We start from the raw sequence: 21,693 nt of genomic DNA on the forward strand, positions 1-21,693 counted from the left end.
GGAAGGTAACCAAAAATATAAAGGAATGAATGTCTTAAAAAGAAGGGAATTTGAGTGACATGAAGTTGGATCTCTCAAACTTACGCAACTCTGGACAGATTCCATCGCTGCATCCATAGGGCACTCCCCGTGCTCCAGAGCAGCTTCTGCATCAGCACTGGATTCTTTTGCATGGCCCATCAGGGCTAATTATTCAATTCAACAAATCCTGCAGCAAGCACGCAGAGACCGAAATGTCATCGAAGGACGCCGAGCATTATGCCAACAGATATCCAGAAGCTGGCTAGGCATGGATGGGAGACAGTGCAACTACCAGGCATGTTTCTCTTCATTATTAGAATGGGAAGTTTTTCTTTCAAGCAGTAACTGCAGTGCATCCTCTTCCCTCCCAGCCCAGACTTGCTGCACATTTTCCCCACACTCGAAGAACACACAGAAGCAATGCTGGCCAGCTTGGAGCAACTCTCCTTCCCTCCCCAGCTCAGTGAGGCCATCTCCCAACTTCAAGCGGGTCACAGCAGCTCCCCTGGACTCAGGGCTGAGAGGAATGTCCTTCTTCCATCCTTCCTGCAGCCCCTCCTCAGGGCCCAAGCCAAAGCTGCTTCTCGGTTTATAATTTTTTATTAGCTGGATAGTGTACACAGTACTTACAATTGCATCTATTAAAGACCAAAATACACTTGAAAAAATGCATCATATAAAAAAAATTATAAACTTTTAACTATATACAAACTTTGCCTTAACGTTAATCTCAGTACCCTCCCACACCCATTCACAAATAAAAGATTTTCTCCCCCCACTCCCCCCTTTTTAACATGCAAGGCCTTAAAGCCATTTAGCATCACTTGAGGACCATTTTCCACATCCCATTCTTTACACTCATATAAAACTGGTTTTTGATCGGTTCACCACTCCAGTGCTCTCTGGATCAATTGACCACATTTCTCCCCGAGCTGCTTCTTTTATCCTCATACACTCTTTCATGCACTCCTGAAGTGGAGTTTTTGGTCAAGTGTAGCCAATCCACAAAGAATTCTCATTTAATTACTAGAGAGGTTTGAACATGATGACATCTCCAATTTAACAAATTTACCCAGGAAAAGAAAGCAGACTTTTTTGGTAACATGTTGTTGACCGGTAACTCCAATCTCACCAAGCAAACACTACTTTTAGAAGTGATACACATAACCCAAAGCAAATGAAAAATATGACAGTAGCACTCAGGCTTTCACATCACTAAAGTATTAACGATAAAACTTCCTATATAACACAAATCCATAGGTCTTAATACACATTCTACAACAACAGATCAGAGAACCTATATATGAAGGGCTTATTGGGAGAAAAGTTCTAGCTGCTTTGAAGAAGTTTACAGGTTCTTTAAGAAAAGGATTACTCATTAAAAATAAAAACAAACAACCAAACCAAAAAACTATGTCAGAGCAATAATCTTGCTTCCCCAAGTTCCAGCTCTCAAGAGGGGGTTCTCCAGGACAGAGATTAGCTGGCAGTTGAAGACCAGAAATGGTATGGAGAGGCTGTCTTACTCCAGCACAGAAATATTCCTCCAGCCCATGAATACTCCACTGACAAAACGTACAGATGCTCTAAAATAATATTTACAATAATGCTGCAAATTCTTTGTTATCCCTTCACTAAAAGAGAGCTACCTATTTCCTGAAATGGGTGACCTCACAAGAAATGCTAGATGAGAATTTCGTAGTCGCCAACTGAAGAAGTTAAGCACCGTGCTCTAACTGGCCAAGTATTTTAAGGCAGAAGCGACCAAAGGCACCAAAGATGCCATCAATGCAACGGAGGTAAACAAATGCCTTTTAAATCACTAGACTAAAAATCCTAATGTAAGATATACGAGCAGAGCGCTAGATTACTGATATAATTTGAAACAAAACTGAAAGAAAGATTTATTTGCATGGCAAGAACTAGGCCACCTCCTCCCATCGCTGGTGTGTCAGTTTCTGTCTCAGCTTCAGTTCACTACATCAGCTGTGGTAAAGGTAAGAACAAGGAACTAAAATTCAGAAAAATGAACCGAACTAAATTTAGAAAATCCAGCTGCCTAACTACAAATACCAAATCTGCATTTCTTCACTGTTCTTTAACAGGCTATGTTCCTCCACAGGTGGCTGACCTAAACATTGTCATCCTTAGTATCTGGACAAGCATACTCTTCCTCCAAGATTGCCTGCTGGAAACGTAGAATTTAATGTTTCTCCACATTTCTGCCCCCTCTTCTTGGCATTCCTTCCCATCTTCTCATACTCTTAGGTCTAGTATTTTTCTTTTATGCAAAGTAAATAGTATACTCAAGGCTCTGCCCTTTTGTATCCTCCCAGTCTTCTACAACTTGCTAATCTGTCCTCCATTATGTATTTAGTCATAAGCTTCCAGCGAACGGGAAAAACATAGAGGGGAGATAATATGGGTTGTATTTTTCAAGTTGCATTTACTTTTTTTGTGTCACTTGAAAACAGAGTTCACTGAATTTAAACCAGTCTCGCCTGTCCTTGGCTGCTTTCCTCAAGAACATCTCACCCTCTGCAACTTCACCTATTCAGGTCCATAATCACCTCCCTCAATGACAATGCCTGGCAGTTATTTCCAATCTCATGCTTAACTGCCACGATGCAGTTCTATGTTTTAACTACAGAACACAAAAGTTGGAAGAGAGAGGACTACAGCACACAGGTGATACACAGAGCATCTGTAAAACTCATTCAAGATGGCAGGAGACAGGCATGGAGAGATGCAAGTATCATCTGTTAAAATGCTTATGAACTACACCTTCCATCGCCAAATTTCAAATTAGTACAAACGGATCAAGCTTAAACGCTGTAATGAGCTATGGAATTATAGATAAAGATATGTTTTGTTGAGATACTCAGCCAGAAGCTAGCTGTAGGTCATGAAAAAAATCCTTTTTTAAAAATGTAAGTACTCCTCCTTCATTAAGTACCACTTTTTTTTTTTATTTAAAGAGGATAATCTATAAAAAGCCTCAAAGGTTCATCAGTATCTGCCTTCATTTGTTTAACAGTCCTTCAGTTACATCAGGATGAGCAGAGTTGAGTTGCCCTATGCTTCTGCTGTCACGAAACAATCCCTCACTGTGCAGAATGAGAGAATTGTAGAACTGATCTAGACCAGACATCAAGAAAAACCGTCACAGAGGTGGTCAAGTGCTATCACTATGAGATTGCAGACTTTGTGTGTCTTTTGGAGGAACCATGCACTGGACTGGCAGGTTAGAAGGAAGAGTAAAAAGAAAAAATCTCCTTTGGAAGAGATTCACTTACGTCTTAATCCTTTTTATACTAGCAACAACTCCTCTTCCAAAGCAACAACCACTGGCAATAAACAGACCAAAAAACACCCAGAGATTGCTTTTACTAATTAAATCCTTATCCCCACACATCACCCTCTCCCACCTTAATTCTTGGAACAGATACACAATATATCAAGTCCTGTAATAATCTTGAAATATTTCTATCATTGTCACTGGATGGCTGAACTTTTCCCAGAGAAGAGCTTGCTGTTTACATATTTTACAAGGTGGAACTTAAAAGAATCTCCCTTCAGTTTCTGCCAGTTCTGCCAGAAGTGCAGATGCAACAACAGGGAACAGTTCAGTTGATAATAAAATCCAAAGGTGTAAGGAATGGATGTAAATAACAAGTCTCTGCTGGGAAAACAAAGCACTGTCATGTAGCCACGTCAGTGCTGGTTGCTATAAACTGGATTATGTCTCTGTAGAGAAGGGCCATAACTCCAAGACGTCTTTGCTGGCCCTGCTTCAGCCTGCCAGAGTTATTGCTGATCACTGAGTCAGTGGCACACTCTCAGCCATGGCCAATCTTAATGCAAGAGGTGTTTAAAAGAAGAAAAAAAAAAAGGCGTGAGCAGTCAGACTCTGAAATCCCTGTGCTGTATCAGAAGAGTGTACCGAGCAAGTCGTTAAGTCTCTATTTGTTGACTCAACTTCAGTTAAAATCTTGACCACACACTGAAAATGTGGTGCTTGTTCTGTAGAAAAGGATAGGCTGTGATATGGCGATTGTCCCACTGAAAGACTCACTTGATACACTGGAAAGGTAAGACAGACTTGCAGAAGGGACGGGAATTTTTTCCAGTTATTTTGATTTTCTTCAAGCAGTGGTTAGGAAACTCTGATCATCTGTGTCATTGCTTCTTCGTTGGCCTGAGTTGGATCCTACAGATACAAAATACGTACCATGTTGTAATTCAACATTTTCCCATAACAGCAGAGAGAATCACAGACACACAAGACTATCAAGAGGAGATACTCCTGCCACCTCCTTTGATGACTAAACATGTCATATTTTTCCGGGGTTTTACAGGCCAGTGAAAGAGAATGGGATATATAGATCTTACTAGTTCTTAGTAATGAGTTGTTTCTGGTAATAGGGGAGACCAAGCACTGGTCTACTATTTGGGAAGGATTCTACTTCTGAGTAAGAAACAGTCTCTTGCTAAAGCCACAGGAATGCTTTAAAGCACTAATCAACAGCAGAATTTGCTAATTCTACTCTATTGTGTCCCTTCCTTTGAAAACCTGTCTTGCACTTTTTATGTAAATCAATATGCAGCTAAGAATCAGATAGCCACATTTTTTAATTTTCCATCAGATCTAAGATAAGGTGTATCTACTTTTAATTCATGTCCTAAAAAAATACTTCTGGTATGCAACCAGAAAGGCTGCAAAGACTGTATTTCTTAGGACAAATAAATACAAGCATTCTTTGTAAAACAATGTGAATACACTTCTATCAATATCACTATAATTACTCAAGGCAAATAGACACTTGCTTTCTACAAGAAGAGAGACAGAAGTTTTCTTTACAATGCCTGAAACAAATTCAAAGGAAGAAAATGACAAAGGTCAGCAGCCTAGCTCAAAAAGGAACAAATAAACCGGTACAAAGACACCTCTGAAGAACTGGAAGTGGCAGCTGTCCAAAGAACAGACAAAATTCTTACCTGCATATGAGGACTGTCCTTTTCCTTTGGTGAGAAGAAACGTCCACCTTCTCCCCGCTTCCTGGCCATGGCATGGCGATGCCGAGATTCATGCAAATATTTCTGCAACAATACGAAGGAAGTAATGAGAGACCAGCTTACTATTTCTAGTTCAGTATTTTCAGTAAGGCAAATTCCTGACCGCTAGAAAAGCCTACCCAGTCCCTGTCCTTCCCTGAAGATAAATTGTTTACAGTAAATGCTCATTTGCAACACAGCTACACAGCTGTTCAACAATTAAGAGCACACAAAGGAAGCAGGACTGCCACTAAGGGGCTTAAAAAAAATAATTCTGATGGGGCTTATGAACAACAATGATGACAACAAAAATAAATTAAAAAAACCTGAAGAACACTAGGATCCTAGTCCTCATTTTCCAGCACAAGTGGTTTTTCTGTGCCTTTCTCATAAAGCAACCCAGTATTAATCAGAGTTATTTTCTCACCCTTCTCTCTTTGGGAATTTTTCCCTCTGCTTCAAGCTTAGCACGTGCCTGCCTCCTCTTAAGGATCCGGTGATACTGCTTGGCGTTTACATAGAGGGGCTCTTCTTCCAGCATCTCTGCTCCAGGCAAAGGTATTCTCTGGATAGCCGGTACTGATCCAGCTCCAGGTACCATCTGTACAGAGAATACGTTTTTAGTACTTGTAGCTCAAAACACAAAGTGAATGCAAAAAAGTAATTAAGAAAAAAAAAAAAAGAAAAGTTAAAATGGAAATTGTTTGGGTTTTTTCAGATAATGCACCCACTTAAATTAAAAGGAGTAATAAAGTTCTCAAACTGCAGAACAAATTTAAACAAATCAATTACTTATCAGTCGTGCTTGGGTTTTTTCCCCGATAATGGTAAAATTTCAATACAACATACGGTTCTACAACCATGTTACTGCTTCTTGTAAAATTAAGCATACAGGACATGCCCATTGCTTCCCTTTCTTTTTTGTTATCACTTATTTAATTTATATGATAATTTCAGAGCATTTCTTAAGCAAATATTACTTGTAGAGCTGCTGACATCTAGTGGGGACGAACAATGAAATACAAGTTAAAAGGCCTCACTACAAAGAAATCAGAATCGGCAGAAAAAGGCCTCTTATGAATCACAGAAACAAAACCTAAGGGATCCTCAAGAAAAGCAACAGTTAATTCAATCTTTTTAAACCTCTGCTTATCAGTTAACAGCTTATTTTGAATTTCAGTTTCTAGATTTTTGAACTCAGTCTGCTGTGGTAGCAAGTACAGAATATATAGATCACAATAGGACACAGGCCATTAAAACTGAAAACTTACTGCGTTTAAACTAATGGTCAGTCTTCCCAGTAGCTACCATATTAAGGTGACATGAATCTCAGAGAACAGTCTGCGTACAGACATCTTAAACCTCAATCTTTAGAAATATCAATGGAAAGTTAAACACATACCATAACCATTCCACCTGAATTGACAACATTTCCAGCAACTGGCAGCGTCACTGTGACAGTCCCTTGTCCACTACTGGTTGTATTGGTGTTGGCTCCTGTTTGGACAATTTGTGCTCCAGCCAAACTGGCTGCTGGAATGGTGATCATGCCTGTAACAGGGACTGTAACTTTAAGAAAATAAAACACAAAAGAACACACACACACACACAAAAAAAACCAAAACCAAAAAAAGACAAACAAAAACAAACCAAAAACAAGCACACAAAAAGAAGGGAACACCATTAGTCCCACTTCTGTTTTTTATTCATTCATCCTTCCATAACAGGCAAAAAGATTCAGAAAAGCATTGCAAGTTATTAGCTCCACCACCTGGTCCTCATACTTCCTATTTTTTGCATTGGTATCTGCACAGTAAACCTAGTGTCAGATAAGAGATCATGTACTCTCAGGTGTAAAAGCAAACTTAAGTGTTTCTATTCTAACGCCCCTTGCCAAAGAAAAGAGCCATTTTTTAGTTTTCTGGGGCATGAACTGCAGACCAAATTCCTGTATAATAACATAAACATCTCTTCTTCCATTCACTATGCCAACAACTCGTATCACAGCACTCACAGCAGTACTAGCATTGCAACTCAATGTTTGACAATAATTACAAGATACAATACTATCAAAGATATTGAGAAGTTTTGACTCTTCACGTCAAAGCTCATACCTTGTTGGAGAATGGTTCCATCAGCATTAACTGGCTGATAGACTATGGTCTGGCCTTCAGCTGCTTGTGCCACTTGTTGTCCTTGAACTGCTATTTGTTGTTGGGTCTAAACAAAAAAAAAAAAAAAAAAAAAAAGAACACAGTAACTTTACAAATTGCTTATTTTTCAAAGTTTACAATTCCTGAATTAACACATGGTGCTTAAAGTGTTTCAGGCATCTATTTCTTTTGCTTTATTACCAGCATCAAGAAATAGGATGGAGCACAAACCAACTGTAGACAAAATACCTAAAGCACATAGAACATACTTTTTCTAACAGTGTAGTATTTAATACTGAAAGAAACAAGTTCTAGCTTTCCTGTCTCACTAGGAACATGTTAAAGGAACAACTATTCTGCTTAGAAATTTGATTTTGGTCCTAAACAAAAACATCAGCAGAAAACCCAGGTATGACTAGACTACATCACAAAATGGCGCAAGTATGAAATTAGCAATACTTCATGTTTTCAACTTTCAACAAATAGACAAAAACAACCATGAACCAATAAAATACAGAAACACAATGGATAAAAAACATGCAATCTATTTATTCTGCCCCAGAGTTATGTACAAAAACACTACAAAACCGTGAAATTTATTCTCAAGTTCTCCTCCATATTAATAATTCCTCTTTTTTTTTTTTTTTTTCTCCCCCTTTTTTACTTAACCGCATCTTAAGTCATTTGTTTCTCTTCCTGTTCCTCTCAAGAAAACCCTTTCATGCTGGTGCAGTTACCTGTGTCTGGCCAGCAGTAACTGCAGTCTGTGGCTGCTGTATAATGATCTGCTGGGTCTGGCCCTGCTGCCCCTGTACCTGCACAGCCTGCCCACCTTGAATCTGAATCTGACCTGGCTGGACCAACTGAATCTGTGGAAGAAAGAGTCAGAAAGGAACATTAACTATGCCTCTTATTTCTCCCTCCTTGGCCTCAGCATTACCAAATCATCTCTGAGGATGATTTACTGTTGCAAAGAAAAAGAAAGCACTGATTCTTCTCTTTTTCCATTTTAAAATGAAGATTTTAATCTTTTCCTCCCTGTGACACAGCAGTCACAACCATACAGAATAAACATAACATGCTGGTGTCATTATGCCCTAACAGTTCTCCACTGCTTACACAATAAAATGGTCAGAAGAAATAAATTTCTCACATCAAACTAAAATAGTAATACTCAGGTGAAAGAAAAATAAAAGAGGACTAAGATTTAAGATATCTGTAGAGTGTTAATTATCCAGCATACAGAGGTACTCCTGGATATATAAAAGTTGTCTTCAGCTTCGCAGAGAAGTCTTTCCACCAATATGGAACATTTGTTAGATTAAAAAAAGAGGAACTGGAATATGGTTTGAAGCTTGGGCTTAAAAACCCAGTTACGGATTTTCCTCCAACAACCAGACTTTAAAGAACCTAACACAAAATATACTGGTTTTCTACGAAATAAATTAAAAAAAAAACCCACTAAATAAACCTCTCAAAACACTGAAACATCACATGCCTTCCTGGACTGTGCTCAACCTGACCCCTAAATCCCATTCTCAAATCACTACAACACTTCCATTATGCCACTGTTACAGTTTTTCCCTGTGCTTTTGAGGAACACACTTTGAGCACCTGTTTAAATTTTAAAACTGTCTTTTAGACAAATATTTCAAAATAATTGCTTCTAACAGAATCCATATTCTGTACCTTCTACAGTATTACCACCTTCTGTGCAATGGACATGTTTAAATTCACCTTCACCCATCACATATTAGATGAACTCAAGCACAAGAGTTATTTTCAAGAAGCTTTCTTAAATAAATAAAATCCTCTTTCTGAGCCATAAATTGAGTAGGCACCAGATAACCAACTACACTGCAAGGGCCAGTTAAAATAAAAAATAAACAAACACAAAACCCCAAACCAACTCCAGCTGTATTTTAATGGACTTAATTTAAAAGGTTTGCCCCATCCCATAAAATACAAAAATCAGATACACAAACAAATTTCACTGCGAATTTCACGCAGCTCACTGCCAGATCCATTGCTGGAGAATGACCATCTCTGGCCAGTTTATTTTAAGAACACTGAGGCAAATGCACTATCTGACAAGGCGAAAACATCACAGTTCATTCTCTGCAATTTATCTTAAACAAAATGAGGGTTATCTCACCTGCTGCAATCCCTGTGTTCCAGAAACCGGGACTTGCATGATTGTCTGGCCCTGACCCCCAGGCACAGCCTGCACCATGATCGGCTGGCCAGTTGATGTGATCAGTTGACCTCCGCTTACTTGTACCATTAGTGGTTGACCCTGCACCTAGGAAATGGGAGAAAAAACCAAAAAGAACAATGAAAAAGTCTGGTGACATGAAGCCAGAAAGTGAAGTGGCTACCACATGAGGCTAAGGGCTTACCTATTTTAACGCAGTGACCAGAGAAACTGAGCAACAGTCACTAACCTGGGTTCATAATCAACATTAAATACCTTTAGTTTCTAAAACTTTCCATTATTAGCTACTGTAGTTAGTAAAGGATCTTTTTCTGTTGCAGTCCAACCAAAATTTCCACGGCTAATTGCAGCAGAGCATGAAAAGCATGGCTAAATTTTCCAGACATAGTAACTACCTTTATGCACAGCCCAAGAGCAAAGTGTAATAAGAGAAACTTCATTATCCACACAATTATTCCTAATTTTTAACTGATGTTCCTAATGAGAAAGCTCTAAGTAAGCTAATTCTGACTAAGAGATTCTGAGGTAGCTTCAACTCTCTCCAATTAAATGCTTTGAACATTTCCATTTCCTAACTGATATGTAGCATGTGATGTTCTTAGAGAACCTTTTCACGGTTAAGTGGCACTATGAATGTAACAACACAAAATGTAGTTCAGTAAGGAAGAGCGAAATAGAATGAGCAGCAGCTCCCTCTTGGCCCAACAAGGCTTACAGCAGACTTATAAATTTGGCGTAAGAGTCTCGGTGCTCTTGAATCAGGTATGTCTCTGTCACTAGGAAAAAGGCCAATGAAAAGAAAATCAAGGGGGAAACCTCTCTGTTTAAACACTCTTACCCACTAAGCCCCCAAACTCCCCAAAATATATTTTTCAAAATACCATAATACCTCCATGGCTTAAATGTGAAATGAGTCTGATGAACTAGGTCATCACTTTACCACGCTCTAAGTTAGTTAGAAACAAGAGCAACACGTGATAAAAAAAATCACCGACTTCTTGGGGTTTTTTACTTCTACATTTCAAGACTACGCGCTAGCAAACGCTGACTCTTCAAGAACTGTAGAATACCAGGCTAAATATCAGTACAGATTTTCAGCACGTACTGAACTACCTACAAAAACCTTCACTTTGCATAGTTCAAATTATAAGTTAGTGAATTATATGCTAACACATCCACAGAAACAACCACAGCTGCACCTCAGTGATCAACGCCCTGCATAGAATGTTATGACTCTACAGGTCACCCAACATCCTTGCAACACTGTGCTGTTCCTCAGCCTTGTAAGTATCAAGTACAAAACCCTAACAAAAATGAGTAGTACTTGTTTTGTATTACCACAGGGAGAGAGAGAGAGGGGTAAGCATGCTCATGTCAGCCACAGAGAAGCACAGTCAGCAGTACAATACCCAATTAGCAGAAAGAAAAATGATACATTCCAGGATTCTTGTTAATGCACTAGAACAAGCCAAAAAAAAAAAAGGGGGGGGGGGGGGGGGGGGGGGATGGGGGACACACACGCATATAATGATGACCAGGAGGCCACAGTGACCCAAGCAATTCAAGTCAGCCAGCTTTTCATATTTTAACTCTGAACATAAAAAATGCTGTGTTCAACTTGACACCTGGGCAAGACCATCCCAGCCTTTCGGAACTCTCCTCCTCCGAAGACTTAAAAAACAAAGAAAACTAAAATACTGAGTGAAAAATGCACAACTAAACTGCTGCAGCTATCCAGGATTTGTTGACTCCTTGAAAAGCCTCCTATGTGAGCTAATGAAATTAAGTTTGCAAGACAGAAAATACTTCACATTGAAACAAATCAGCGGTTGAAGTAAGCTTGCATTTCTTTCCAGTTTGTGATGCATTTACTGTTAGAATACATACTTCTCCTGGGTTTCCCTGTGTTGTTCACATGTAAATAAGAGGCCAATATTGCCCTCTGGCGCCCCTTTTAATCACAGATGAAAAAGTTTCACTCTTCAAGCTCATGGGTCATCCACCACCTTTCTGTCTTTCATGTAGTGAAGACACAGAACTACTCACAGGATATAAGAAGCCTAATCTCCTTGAAACTAGAAGAAATCTCTGGATTGTATCGCTTGACTGTCACTTCCTCGTCTTGGTGTTTTTTTCCTTTTAAATCCCATTCCAACCTCTATTCACTTTCAGAATTACAGCAGCGTGAATTCATGAATGCATCAGGGTGTCTGCCATGCAGCTGAGTTCCAATGAAAAGCTATAATCCCCAGCACTTCACTGGAAACCCGACCGCTAGCGTAAAGCACAGCTACTACTGCTAACAAATTTTCCTGTTCCTATTTCAAACCCTGGAAAAAACACAGCATTAGATATGTGGCGATGGTGAGAGTCATGCAGTGCTCACAAACACAATTAGAGAGATCACCACTACCTGGAGGGTCTGGACTTGCTGGCCTGAGGCGGATGCCACCTGGGCCTCAGTCTGCAGCTGGACAGCAGTGACACCACCCTGCTGCTGGGAATAGGAACAGGAATAGCTTGAAACATGGAAATGCACAGCTCTGACAAGAGACGACGACACTTTGCTGGAAGAGGGTGAATTGAAATTTCATACACACTGCTCTTGGAACGTAAGGCATGTGAATACGTTTAGCAAACCTGATAATGGAATACCAACAAAACTGCATGTGATACTGACAGGCTGCAATATCCCGAACAAAAATCGCTTACAAAGCACATGAAAGATTATTTCCTAGAATTTAAAATCTCATCTTCAGTGGTTTTGGGCTGCTATCTTTCTGCTTAACATTTCCTTTCACTGCCCAGGTTTCTTACTGTGAAGAGGTTCCAGATTTTTGTCAGACTTACTAATTACAATAAAGGCTATAAATTCCTTTCTGCACAGAACAGCAGCACAGATGACTACAGTCTAAGCTTCATCTATGTCACCCCTGCATCAATGTCTTCCCACCACTGACCTTGAAGGACAATCTTGAGAGGTTGCAAGAGCAGTTAAATCTAGAAGCCTTTTCTATCTTTAGCCTCTTTAGTAAGAGTCCAAAAATAATCTGTGTTAGCATTTGGGAGATGAAGGACATCTCTCTACTAAAAGCTGTACTACAACAAGCCTGTTTAAAAAAATATTTTACAAAAACATGTCATGTCAAATACATCAAGGCTTTAAGAGTGTGTACTAAAAAGGAAGCCAGTATGTTTTTACCTCCCTTTTACCTACAAAGTGTCAATAAAACCAAACGTATCTTTGGTTATCTGCTAGAAGCAGCTATTTTTGATAATTCTTAATATGGAATTTTTAAACCTCAAGAACAATCTTGTTCTGACTGAAAAAGTCAACTTTAGCTAAGTTCAATGGAAGAAGCTGGTCCCCACTATCAAACACTCAAACAGGCTGATGACAAACCAAAGTATCTCTCACTGAAAATATAATCCAGTGGCTCGTTCATTTGCATGACAAAACTAAGAAACTCCTCTTGCCTTGAACTGGAACAAACATAAGATGCAACAAAAACTCAGCAGCAGCACAGCTCATCTGAAAATGCATTACTGTATCTGAATGTGTAAAGCTTAACAACAGAAAAATCTGTAAGCCCTTAAAAAAATGCAGCCCTACGCATCTGCATATTATAACATGAAGTAGAAACTTTCTGGAATGGATCAATTCATTCAAGGCTACACGTTTTGTTGCAAATCCTGTACTGTGTGTTTGTTTTGATGTACCTGTATTTCTAAAACAAATTATCTCAATAAATATTTCTTCTGAGAAAGCCGGAGAAAGCCTCTATGGGCTTGAACAAAACCTATTTCAATTTGGGGAAGGAACCTACGTTGTTTCTTGTGGACAACTGACTATTTCTATTAATAGTCTGTTTCCTCCATTTTCAGAAAGGATTTTTTACCTTACTCATCTCACTAACAGTTTGCAAACTCCCTACTACACTGAAATTCGGTAACTTGTAGATCTGCATTTTTATTCATATTATAAAAAGTGTTTTTTTTAAAAAAGCGTATTTACTCTGACTTCCAAGTCAAGTCAGATCACTGATCTGGTGACAAAAGTCAGGTAAACACATACCCAGACAGTATCATGAAACATCTTGCTGGTTCCATGAAACAAGTACAGAAAGATTTGTAACTCGGCACTGGCAATGCAAGCTCACCCGTTACCACTTCCCATACCTGCTGCTGAATCTGTCCAGCCTGCACAACGATCTGCTCTGTGGAACTGTTACTATTCGCTGTGTACTGCTCCATAGTGCTTCAGTTCCAACACGGTAAAAGGCACACCTCAGTCTGTGTATCTGGCAAGGCAAGTTAAAAAGGCACATGATTATAGTCCGAAGGTTTGAAATTTGTATTATCTTACAGTAGCTGAAAAGCAAACCATCTGCTGACATTGAGGACGGAGTCACAGAGTAAGAGCCAGTTTAATCAAGGACATACCTCTTTCATAATGTTGAGTAACAAAACTAGAATTGTAATTTCAAGAACACCTAACGTGACTGAGAAACAAAAAGTATCTCAACCTCAATTCTGTCATTATCTTCAGTGAATCAAACAGTAGCCGTGAGCCTGTCTCTCTTGCTATTTTACCCCTGGAGTTTGCATAGTCTGGGCTACAGACAGTTGCCTACACCACGTATTGGTGGAGGAGAGGGGTGTTATTGCTAAAAAAACTTGACAAAATACAAAGTTTAGGTGTAAAACCAAACTATATTTCAAGAATTCAACAAGGCTAAATGAAACTCTCTCTCCTTCCCCAACTACACAGCACCCCCTCCTCATAGCTCTTTCTCCTCTTACTTTCATATATTTTGAAAATAGCCAGCAGACTTCTTGCTGCCTCCACCCTTTAACTGCCTCTCATTCCTTGGACCCTTGCCTACACATACGAAGAACACACTGTTGAAATAAAGTACTCGGTTCCATTACCTCCTTTCTCCCTCACATTTCTCCTCAGTTGATCAACAAGGGAAGAACTCTTACTATTACTTTGAATGAAGTATTTCATTTACGCTATAATTGAACAAATACCTACTACGTTAGTGCAAAAGCAGCCTGTAACTTTAATAAAAGAAGTCTGAAGCAACAGAAAAACAGGATCCTTCAGTTTTCAAAGAAACGCACAAAACATTTCGTCAAAAGTTTAACTGTAACAGTTGCTGTAGTTACTACTGTAATGACACCTCTCACACTTCCTGCTCTTTAAAACATTATTTGTACTTCAGTGTCTGGCATTTATCCTAAGAACACTTCAGTTTTTCAACTTACTCCTCACTGTGGCCTAAAAAGACATACAATCATTTCACATTTTGTTACTTTCTTGCTTGTTAATGCTAAATGTCACTTACCTGCAAAACCACCCAATTAACCAGTATGTATCACAACAGACCAGAAGCATGTTCATTACAGGGGACATAATACTCAGCCACAATAATGTAAGAATTTTGTCTGTCCCTATCAGATCTTTTGTTCAGAATAAGGACCTACGTAGTGATGCTAACCCTGGAGATCACAAAGATAATCTCAAAAGGCACTACACCTTACTGCATTTTTAACTCTATCCTTGGTTCACTTAGGAACAGTTTTTCACAGCCTGACAGACTAAAAGAAGATAAACATTCTTTCTGAAGATGATGCTGCCTACCAAGGTTCCCATTTCGATTTTGCACCGTATGGTTTCTGCCCCAAATGCCTGGGGACCTGTCAGAAAACAGCTCCCACATTTCACTCTTCAGGGAAGTTATTTCAATAGCAAGCACAGGATGCCAGTAAACCAGCTGCCAGAAGTTCTCCAGCTTCCTTAACACCACAACCAATAATCAAGCACAGGCGTACCTCTACTAGGGAATGCTTCTTCACAGACCCCCACATCAGGCCCCTGTCTTGTTTATTTAAACTATTAACAGCATTGTAATCTTAACAATCTGCACCAGCTGTGGCTAGCCAAAGTTAGAAAAATTTACACCGGCTTGATCGTGGCCCTCCAAGGGATTATTTCATTCCCTTCATTAAAACACAGCGCACTGGCGTTACTGTACCAAAGTTAAATTTTAAAGACTGGTGATCTGCTTCGATGGCATGCTCCTCCCATAGCTGATCTCACCAGCCAGCTCCGCCTCACGAGGCCCGTCTGCGCTGAAAATGACTTCATGTTCTAGTTCTGTCAGCATATATTCATATACGTACACACACACACATATATGAGGCTATAGAAGCTGTATCGAAAACCGTTCCCTCAGCAGATGAGCTGTGCTGAGAACAACGTAGTGTGACAAACCGTGCTAGGACTTGAGCTAGCTCAAAAGCGTCATTATTAAATGTGTTGCATCCTGAAGCAACGTTACTAAATGGGCAGAAGTTTCTAGGGCAGACCCTGTCCACCTACCCGTGCAATCGCTGTCCTCTAAGGACACCAGCAGAGGACAGACACGCAGACGAAGCCAAAGACAGGATTTAACTAAAGAGCAGCACGGGCAGGCCACGCTCTTATCTCCTACTGCTGAGCAGAGTAAAACATCTGGTTCCCAGATTTGGTTTTCCAACCTCCTTATAACACATGCATGTCAGGGAGTTCACCCAGGGACGCTTTTATTTTGTTGCTGCAAGCCAGCCTCAAAGCTGGTCATTTTCTCGGCGGGCTGAGCAGGTGGAGCCCTGCCGGGACGGAGGGGAGGGCCTGGCAGCCCCCAGCCCCGCAAAGGGCACTTTGTCCTGGCGGAGCAGCACGTGGCCGGCGACATTCGGCGCCCAGGTGCGCTGAGAGGAGGCGGGAGCGCCCCCCGCACCCCCGGGTGAGGGGAAGGGGGGGCAGCGGCCTGCCCCACCTCCCACTGGCAGGGCGGGGGGGGGGGGAAGGAGGAGGAGGAGGAGCAGCCCGGGCTGCCCGCGGCCCATCTGTCAGCTGGGCCGGCGGGGAGCCTCACCCGCTCCGCTCCCCCCGCCCGGCCGGTGGAGGGCGGGGCCCTGCCGGCTCCCGTCCCAGCGGCCCCGCACGGGAGGCCTGTCCCCGCCGCGGAGGCCGGGCCCGCCGCGCGCCTCCCCTCCGCGGCCCAGGCCGCGCCCGCGCCTTCTCCTCCATCGCAGCCGCCCTCGGCCCCGCGCCAGCACCTCCCGGTACACCCCACCCGCCCCGGGCCCTCTCCTCCCGCGGTGCGGAGCCCCCGAGCCCTCTCCCCCCGGCCAGCCCCCCGCCCCCGGAGCGGCCGGGCCCCGTCCCCTCGCCTCCCCCAGTGCCCGGCCGGCCGGCCCCGGCCCTGCGAGCGGCCTCCTGACTGGTCACTCGGCCCCGCCAATCCCGGCGCTGGGGCCGGCGCTCGGGGGCTCCATATTGGCTGCTCGCACTCACCGTGCCTCGCTCCCCCGGTTCGGGTCCCGCGCTGATTGGCTCCGCTACCGGTCCCCGAAACCCAATCAGCGCCTCCACTCAGCCGCCGCGCAAAATGGCGCCCAACCCCGAACAAAGGCGAGGGAGGGGGCGGGCACGGGCGGCGCAGGCGCACGGCGGCGCCCGCCCCGGATGGCTCCGCCTCCCTCGCCGCGGCCCTCAGCGTCAGGCCCCGCCTACCTGCGGTTACTGCGCCTGCGCTTGGGGCCGGCGCCGCCAGCAACGCGCATGTGCAGGATGTGACCCCGCCCCTTTCTGTTCCTAATTCAGGCTCCGCCCCCCCTCGTCCTACGCATGCGCCGGGGGGCTGGCCTGCGGAATGTTCTGGGCGAGTATCATAGAGAGGCCGTTCCTCCCGCCTGCCTAGAGAGGCGAGCCAGGGCGGCCATTTTGCCGTGAGGAGGAGGCCGCGGTGGCAGACCGGAGCGGGGCGTGGGTTGGCTGATGTGGGGAGCGCTGGGGAGGTTCTTCGTGGCGCAAGCCCAGGCCCAGCGGATCGTTCTTCGCACCGCGCCCGCGGGTGTGGCCGGCTGAGGGGTTTCCTGAAGGGGCAGGGGTGATTTGGAGAAGGATGGAGGGCCTGTGGGTGCCGGTTGTGTGGTGACCCTGCTCTGGGGCCTCCTTGCGCCTGGCGGGCTGGAGCTGTGGGGCTGCAGTGGGAAAGCTTGCGCCATGCTATTCAGGCGTATGGGCCCCCTCCTGTGCTGTTTTCAAGGGATGTCTTGGTCATCCCAGCGGTCCCACAGAAAAAACAGGTTTAGCTGTGCACCATGTGGCACGCCAGCTTCTTGCCTAGTTTGGGGTTCCTAATAACTCTGTTTTTCTCTCATCTTTCCAGCTGCAGGAGCCTTCACCATAGCCCACGTTACCATGGCCACCCACTTGTCCAAGGATCACGAGGAGAGAGTGCGTAGAAAATGCGTTATGTGGGTTACCGCTGTGATGCATGTCTCTGTAAAGAGGCCTAATTACCTGACAGTTGGCCGTATACCATGTAGCTTTTTGGAGGAAAGTAGGTGATACCGCTAAGTTCTTGTGCTTTTGTGCTTATGTCAGTGGTGGAGATGCTGCACAACAGCACAGAGCTTACCTGCTTAACTAAATGAGGATATGCAGCACTGACACGCTCTAGTATGCTGAAGGTGTGCACTAATCCAGTTGTACTCTATGACAAAATTTTCCTTTTTAAGCATTGATTTTGTAAAAGTAACTACTGAGCTGCCGTGGGATACTCATAACTGATCTTGTAGGAAAGATTGTTAGCTGTATATTGGGTTGGTAATTCATGCCAGCTCGTGCAGTTGTGAGCTGAATCTTAATGCTTTACACTTCAGCGTACGGGCTTGTCAGATTCCCTGTTCTTTGAGTCTGCACGCTTAGCTCGGTTTTACTTACCCTTCTGTTTGTGTTGCTTTCCAGATCAAGTGTGTTAAGGGGGACCTTTTCTCATGCCCCCAGACGGACGCATTGGCTCATTGCATCAGTGAGGACTGTCGCATGGGTGCAGGCATAGCTGTTCTTTTTAAGAAAAAGTTTGGAGGCGTACAAGAGCTGTTGGATCAACGTGAGTGATACACGTGGGGTGGACATGCAGGAGCTGAAGGGAAAACCTTGATTTCCAGCAGTAAGGGTATTCCAAGCTACTTGGGGTGCAGGGGGCATTATGCAGTGGAGTGTAGCTGTTCTAAAAATACCTTAATTTCTTCACTTCAGAAAAGAAGACTGGGGAGGTGGCAGTTCTCCGAAGAGACGACCGATACATTTACTACCTGGTAAGAGTGGGACATCACTCAGGCACTTCCTTGTAGCTAAACTATATTAGATAGGATGAAGGGGGGTTTAATAGCCCTGGTTTTTCAGGGTATGTCCTTCTAAATAAGGGATGTGAGATGTATTACTCAAATATTGCTAGTTGAGGAGAAGCCAAGCTGTCTTGGGTATATATGTTTAAACTTTAAATGGGAAGAACTATGTGCTAAATTACACTAGTTTAAGCTGTGAAACATACTTCTTCCCCCAAGGCGTCTTGTCTTCATGGTGGCAAGCCTGGGTGTGGAGTTTCAGAGCATAGTGGAATATGTTTTTTAAAAAAAGAATGTGGTTTGCAGTGATCATGCTGGAGGCACAGCTGACCTTTTACATGTAACATGTATACTTAGATTACGAAGAAGAAAGTTTCTCACAAACCAACATATGAGACTATGCGAAAGAGTTTAGAAGCCATGAAAGCTCACTGTCTGAACAATGGAGTTACTGACATTTCCATGCCTAGGTAAGAAAACTAGTTACTGCAATGTAAATACTGAGAGATGATCCCCTGCTGTGAAATAAGAGTTCCAAATATCCACTTCTATTCGACTCTTCTGTTCAATTGTGCAAATGAAATTTGCATTTCCCAGTGCGTTTAAATGATAGCAAAACACAGGCTTGGTTGTTCCCTTATTTTAACTGCATTACGTTGGTTTATGGTGAGCCGAGTTAGTGCTACATAAAATTGTAGCTGCTTCAAGGGCTGGTTGTTCATAGCATGCTCCAAAAGAGGCCATTACAGTTGTTTTGATGTCTTATTTTCCAGGATTGGATGTGGACTTGACCGCCTGGAATGGGATAAAGTTTCAGCAATACTTGGGGAAGTGTTTGAAGACACAGATATAAAGATCACAGTTTACACGCTGTGAGCGAAAGAGTTTAAAGAGAGCTCCATTTCCCTTTCTTTCAGGAATGGAAACCTGTTAAAATGATTAGGGGGGAAACTGCATGCTGAGCACATTCTTTGTCTGAGCATAGCTCACTCTCGTATCGTCACTGGCAGTGGCTTTTATCAACAACAACAAAAAAGCTCCAGAGCAGCTAATTTGGGAGGTGGTGCTCAGGGAGGCTGCAAAGAGGGCAGGCAGTTGGTGGTGTGCTAACCCTACAGCAGTTCCCAGTCTACCCCCACAAGCCACCAGATGTCACTGGTCCTCCACGGAGCACCTGCCTGTGCTGGAGCTTCTACTTAGAGCTGACAGTTCCTGTGCAGAGTGAAATTGGAGCTGTCTGTTGCTTAGGTATTTGTTGGTTTGTAGTTATGGTTGATAATGATGAGCTGTGGAGCCCTGTCACTTTTTTTTTTTAAGTTTTGGAATGTTTATATCTGGCATACAGTTCACAGGATAATTGTTACAGGATTAAAAACTTAATTTCTACCTTCTGGCCATAAATACAATTTTCTGTTAGGAGGTTGTACTCACTTAAGAATTAGGCTGTCAACATTAAATAAATTTCTCTTCAGTAATCTGCTGTCGGATCAGAGCACAGTCCTTTTGGAAAACATACCAATGTCTGTCTGTGTTGCGGCTGTGTTCTAGAGGGGAAGCCACATTTTGAAGGCAAACACTCAAAAAAACCACCTTTTGGGTGCATTTTCTACTATGTAATTGCTGTGGTTTTCAGAACTCAGTTTTCTGAGAATCCGCATGTTTGAATCCACACTGTGAAGAGTCTTAGCATGGAGTTTAAGGTTGATTTTTTCCTGTTTCTTTTTTCACTGCATTTGTAGTTTAGCTGTTATACGTAGGTTGCTGTTTGATGTCGCCAACAGCAGAAGCAAATCAGTAATATGGTTTATCAGATCGTTGGTAAACACTTGATTTTGGAAAGTTTGGTTCTGGTACCAAAGAAGTACCGTGTACTCTGCATTTCATTTATGTTTGTTTTTTCCCACCCTCCCAAAGTAACAGATCTTTTGGACTTCGCATACTGGATGGCCAGAAGAATGCCAGATATACTGAATAAACCTAAAAGATGGGACATAACAGTTGAGAAATTTGTAGTATACCATAGGGTTCCTAATTGGTTTTCACTATTAATTGAATGATAGAGTGTTTTCTGTTCTTAGCATTGTGGTTAGTCTGTATTGTGTGGTTTCTTTGCCGATGCAGCTCTGCAAATCCTGTTTGTGTCTTCAAGAGCTTCATATTATTACTTTCCCTGTTTGTTGATCATCTTTTGTAAACTTGGTTTTGGTGGATAATTACTGTAGCTAAATACGCAACTGGAAAAAAAAAAAATAAACTCGGTAAGATACACAGGAACATGGATTATTGAGCTGATCAGGAGTGGGCATCGAGACTGCTCAGTGATTTAGTCCTTACACTTTTTTTTTAATGTAGTGACAAAGAGATGAAACCCACAGTGGCTTCACAAAGGTGTTCTCACTGCTGCACGTTTTTTCAGCCTTGAAAATTTATGCCAAGAGTTTAGTGCAGTTGACTGAGGTAAGAGATGGGTGTAGTCAGCAGTTTTATATGTCTGCGTCTAACACCCTTCCAGCTTGTGACAGTGCAGGAGAATCCTAGGATCACCACAAATCGGGTTGAAAGGGACCTTAAAGATACGTAGTCCCCACCCCCTGCCATGGGCAGGGACATCTTTCACTAGACCATGTTTCTCCAAGCCCCATCCAGCTTGACCTTGAACGCTTCCAGGGATGGGGCACCCACAGCTTCTATGGGTGATCTATTCCCAGTGCCTCACCACCCTCACGATAAAGTATCTAACCTAAATCTACCCTCTTTCAGTTTAAAACAGTTACCCCTTGTCTTAACACTTCGGGCCCTATTAAAAAGTGTATCCCCATCTTTCTTACAAGCCACATTTAGGCACTGGAAGGCTGGTAAAGGTTTCCTGGAGCCTTCTCCAGGCTGAACAACCCCAACTCTCAGCCCGTCCTTATAGGAGAGGTGCTCCAGCCCTCTGACCTTCTTCATGGCCTCTGGGGTTTCTCTGTCAGGTCCAGGAGAAACCAAGGAAGAACCGGTTGGAAGAACAAACCCTACCTGACTCAGTTTCTTAGCCGGTGTGTGTCCCCCATGACCCCT

The 21,693-nt window shown here is 42.7% G+C and overlaps 2 protein-coding genes across 19 annotated transcripts; one reads left to right on the top strand and one right to left on the bottom strand.

Annotated features, from left to right (window-relative positions):
• Positions 1 to 2,479: 2,479 nt before the first annotated feature.
• On the bottom strand, positions 2,480 to 16,950 carry NFYA (nuclear transcription factor Y subunit alpha). Of its 13 annotated transcripts, none has more exons than XM_040616853.1 (10): positions 16,793 to 16,950; positions 13,624 to 13,745; positions 11,858 to 11,938; positions 9,385 to 9,531; positions 7,967 to 8,098; positions 7,191 to 7,296; positions 6,479 to 6,645; positions 5,504 to 5,677; positions 5,020 to 5,121; positions 2,480 to 4,231 (listed from the first exon to the last, which is right to left on the bottom strand). In XM_040616853.1, exons 2-10 carry the CDS (start codon positions 13,696 to 13,698, stop codon positions 4,178 to 4,180), a joined length of 1,038 nt encoding a protein of 345 aa, XP_040472787.1. In that variant the 5' UTR covers positions 13,699 to 13,745; positions 16,793 to 16,950; the 3' UTR covers positions 2,480 to 4,177. The 13 variants fall into 13 exon arrangements, with proteins under 13 accessions (XP_040472787.1, XP_040472785.1, XP_040472786.1 ...); XM_040616851.1 differs by having other exon boundaries at positions 11,855 to 11,938; XM_040616852.1 differs by having other exon boundaries at positions 11,858 to 11,941.
• OARD1 (O-acyl-ADP-ribose deacylase 1) lies at positions 15,988 to 20,901 on the top strand. 6 transcript variants are annotated; one of them, XM_040616862.1, is made up of 6 exons: positions 16,300 to 16,560; positions 17,670 to 17,737; positions 18,251 to 18,395; positions 18,545 to 18,603; positions 18,991 to 19,103; positions 19,407 to 20,901. In XM_040616862.1, exons 2-6 carry the CDS (start codon positions 17,702 to 17,704, stop codon positions 19,507 to 19,509), a joined length of 456 nt encoding a protein of 151 aa, XP_040472796.1. In that variant the 5' UTR covers positions 16,300 to 16,560; positions 17,670 to 17,701; the 3' UTR covers positions 19,510 to 20,901. The 6 variants fall into 6 exon arrangements, with proteins under 6 accessions (XP_040472797.1, XP_040472796.1, XP_040472799.1 ...); XM_040616865.1 differs by lacking the exon at positions 16,300 to 16,560 and adding an exon at positions 17,139 to 17,159; XM_040616864.1 differs by lacking the exon at positions 16,300 to 16,560 and adding an exon at positions 17,199 to 17,351.
• Positions 20,902 to 21,693: the final 792 nt, after the last annotated feature.

The sequence above is a fragment of the Falco naumanni genome, chromosome 17 (genome assembly GCF_017639655.2).
Source record: "Falco naumanni isolate bFalNau1 chromosome 17, bFalNau1.pat, whole genome shotgun sequence".
Taxonomy (NCBI): Eukaryota; Metazoa; Chordata; class Aves; order Falconiformes; family Falconidae; genus Falco; species Falco naumanni.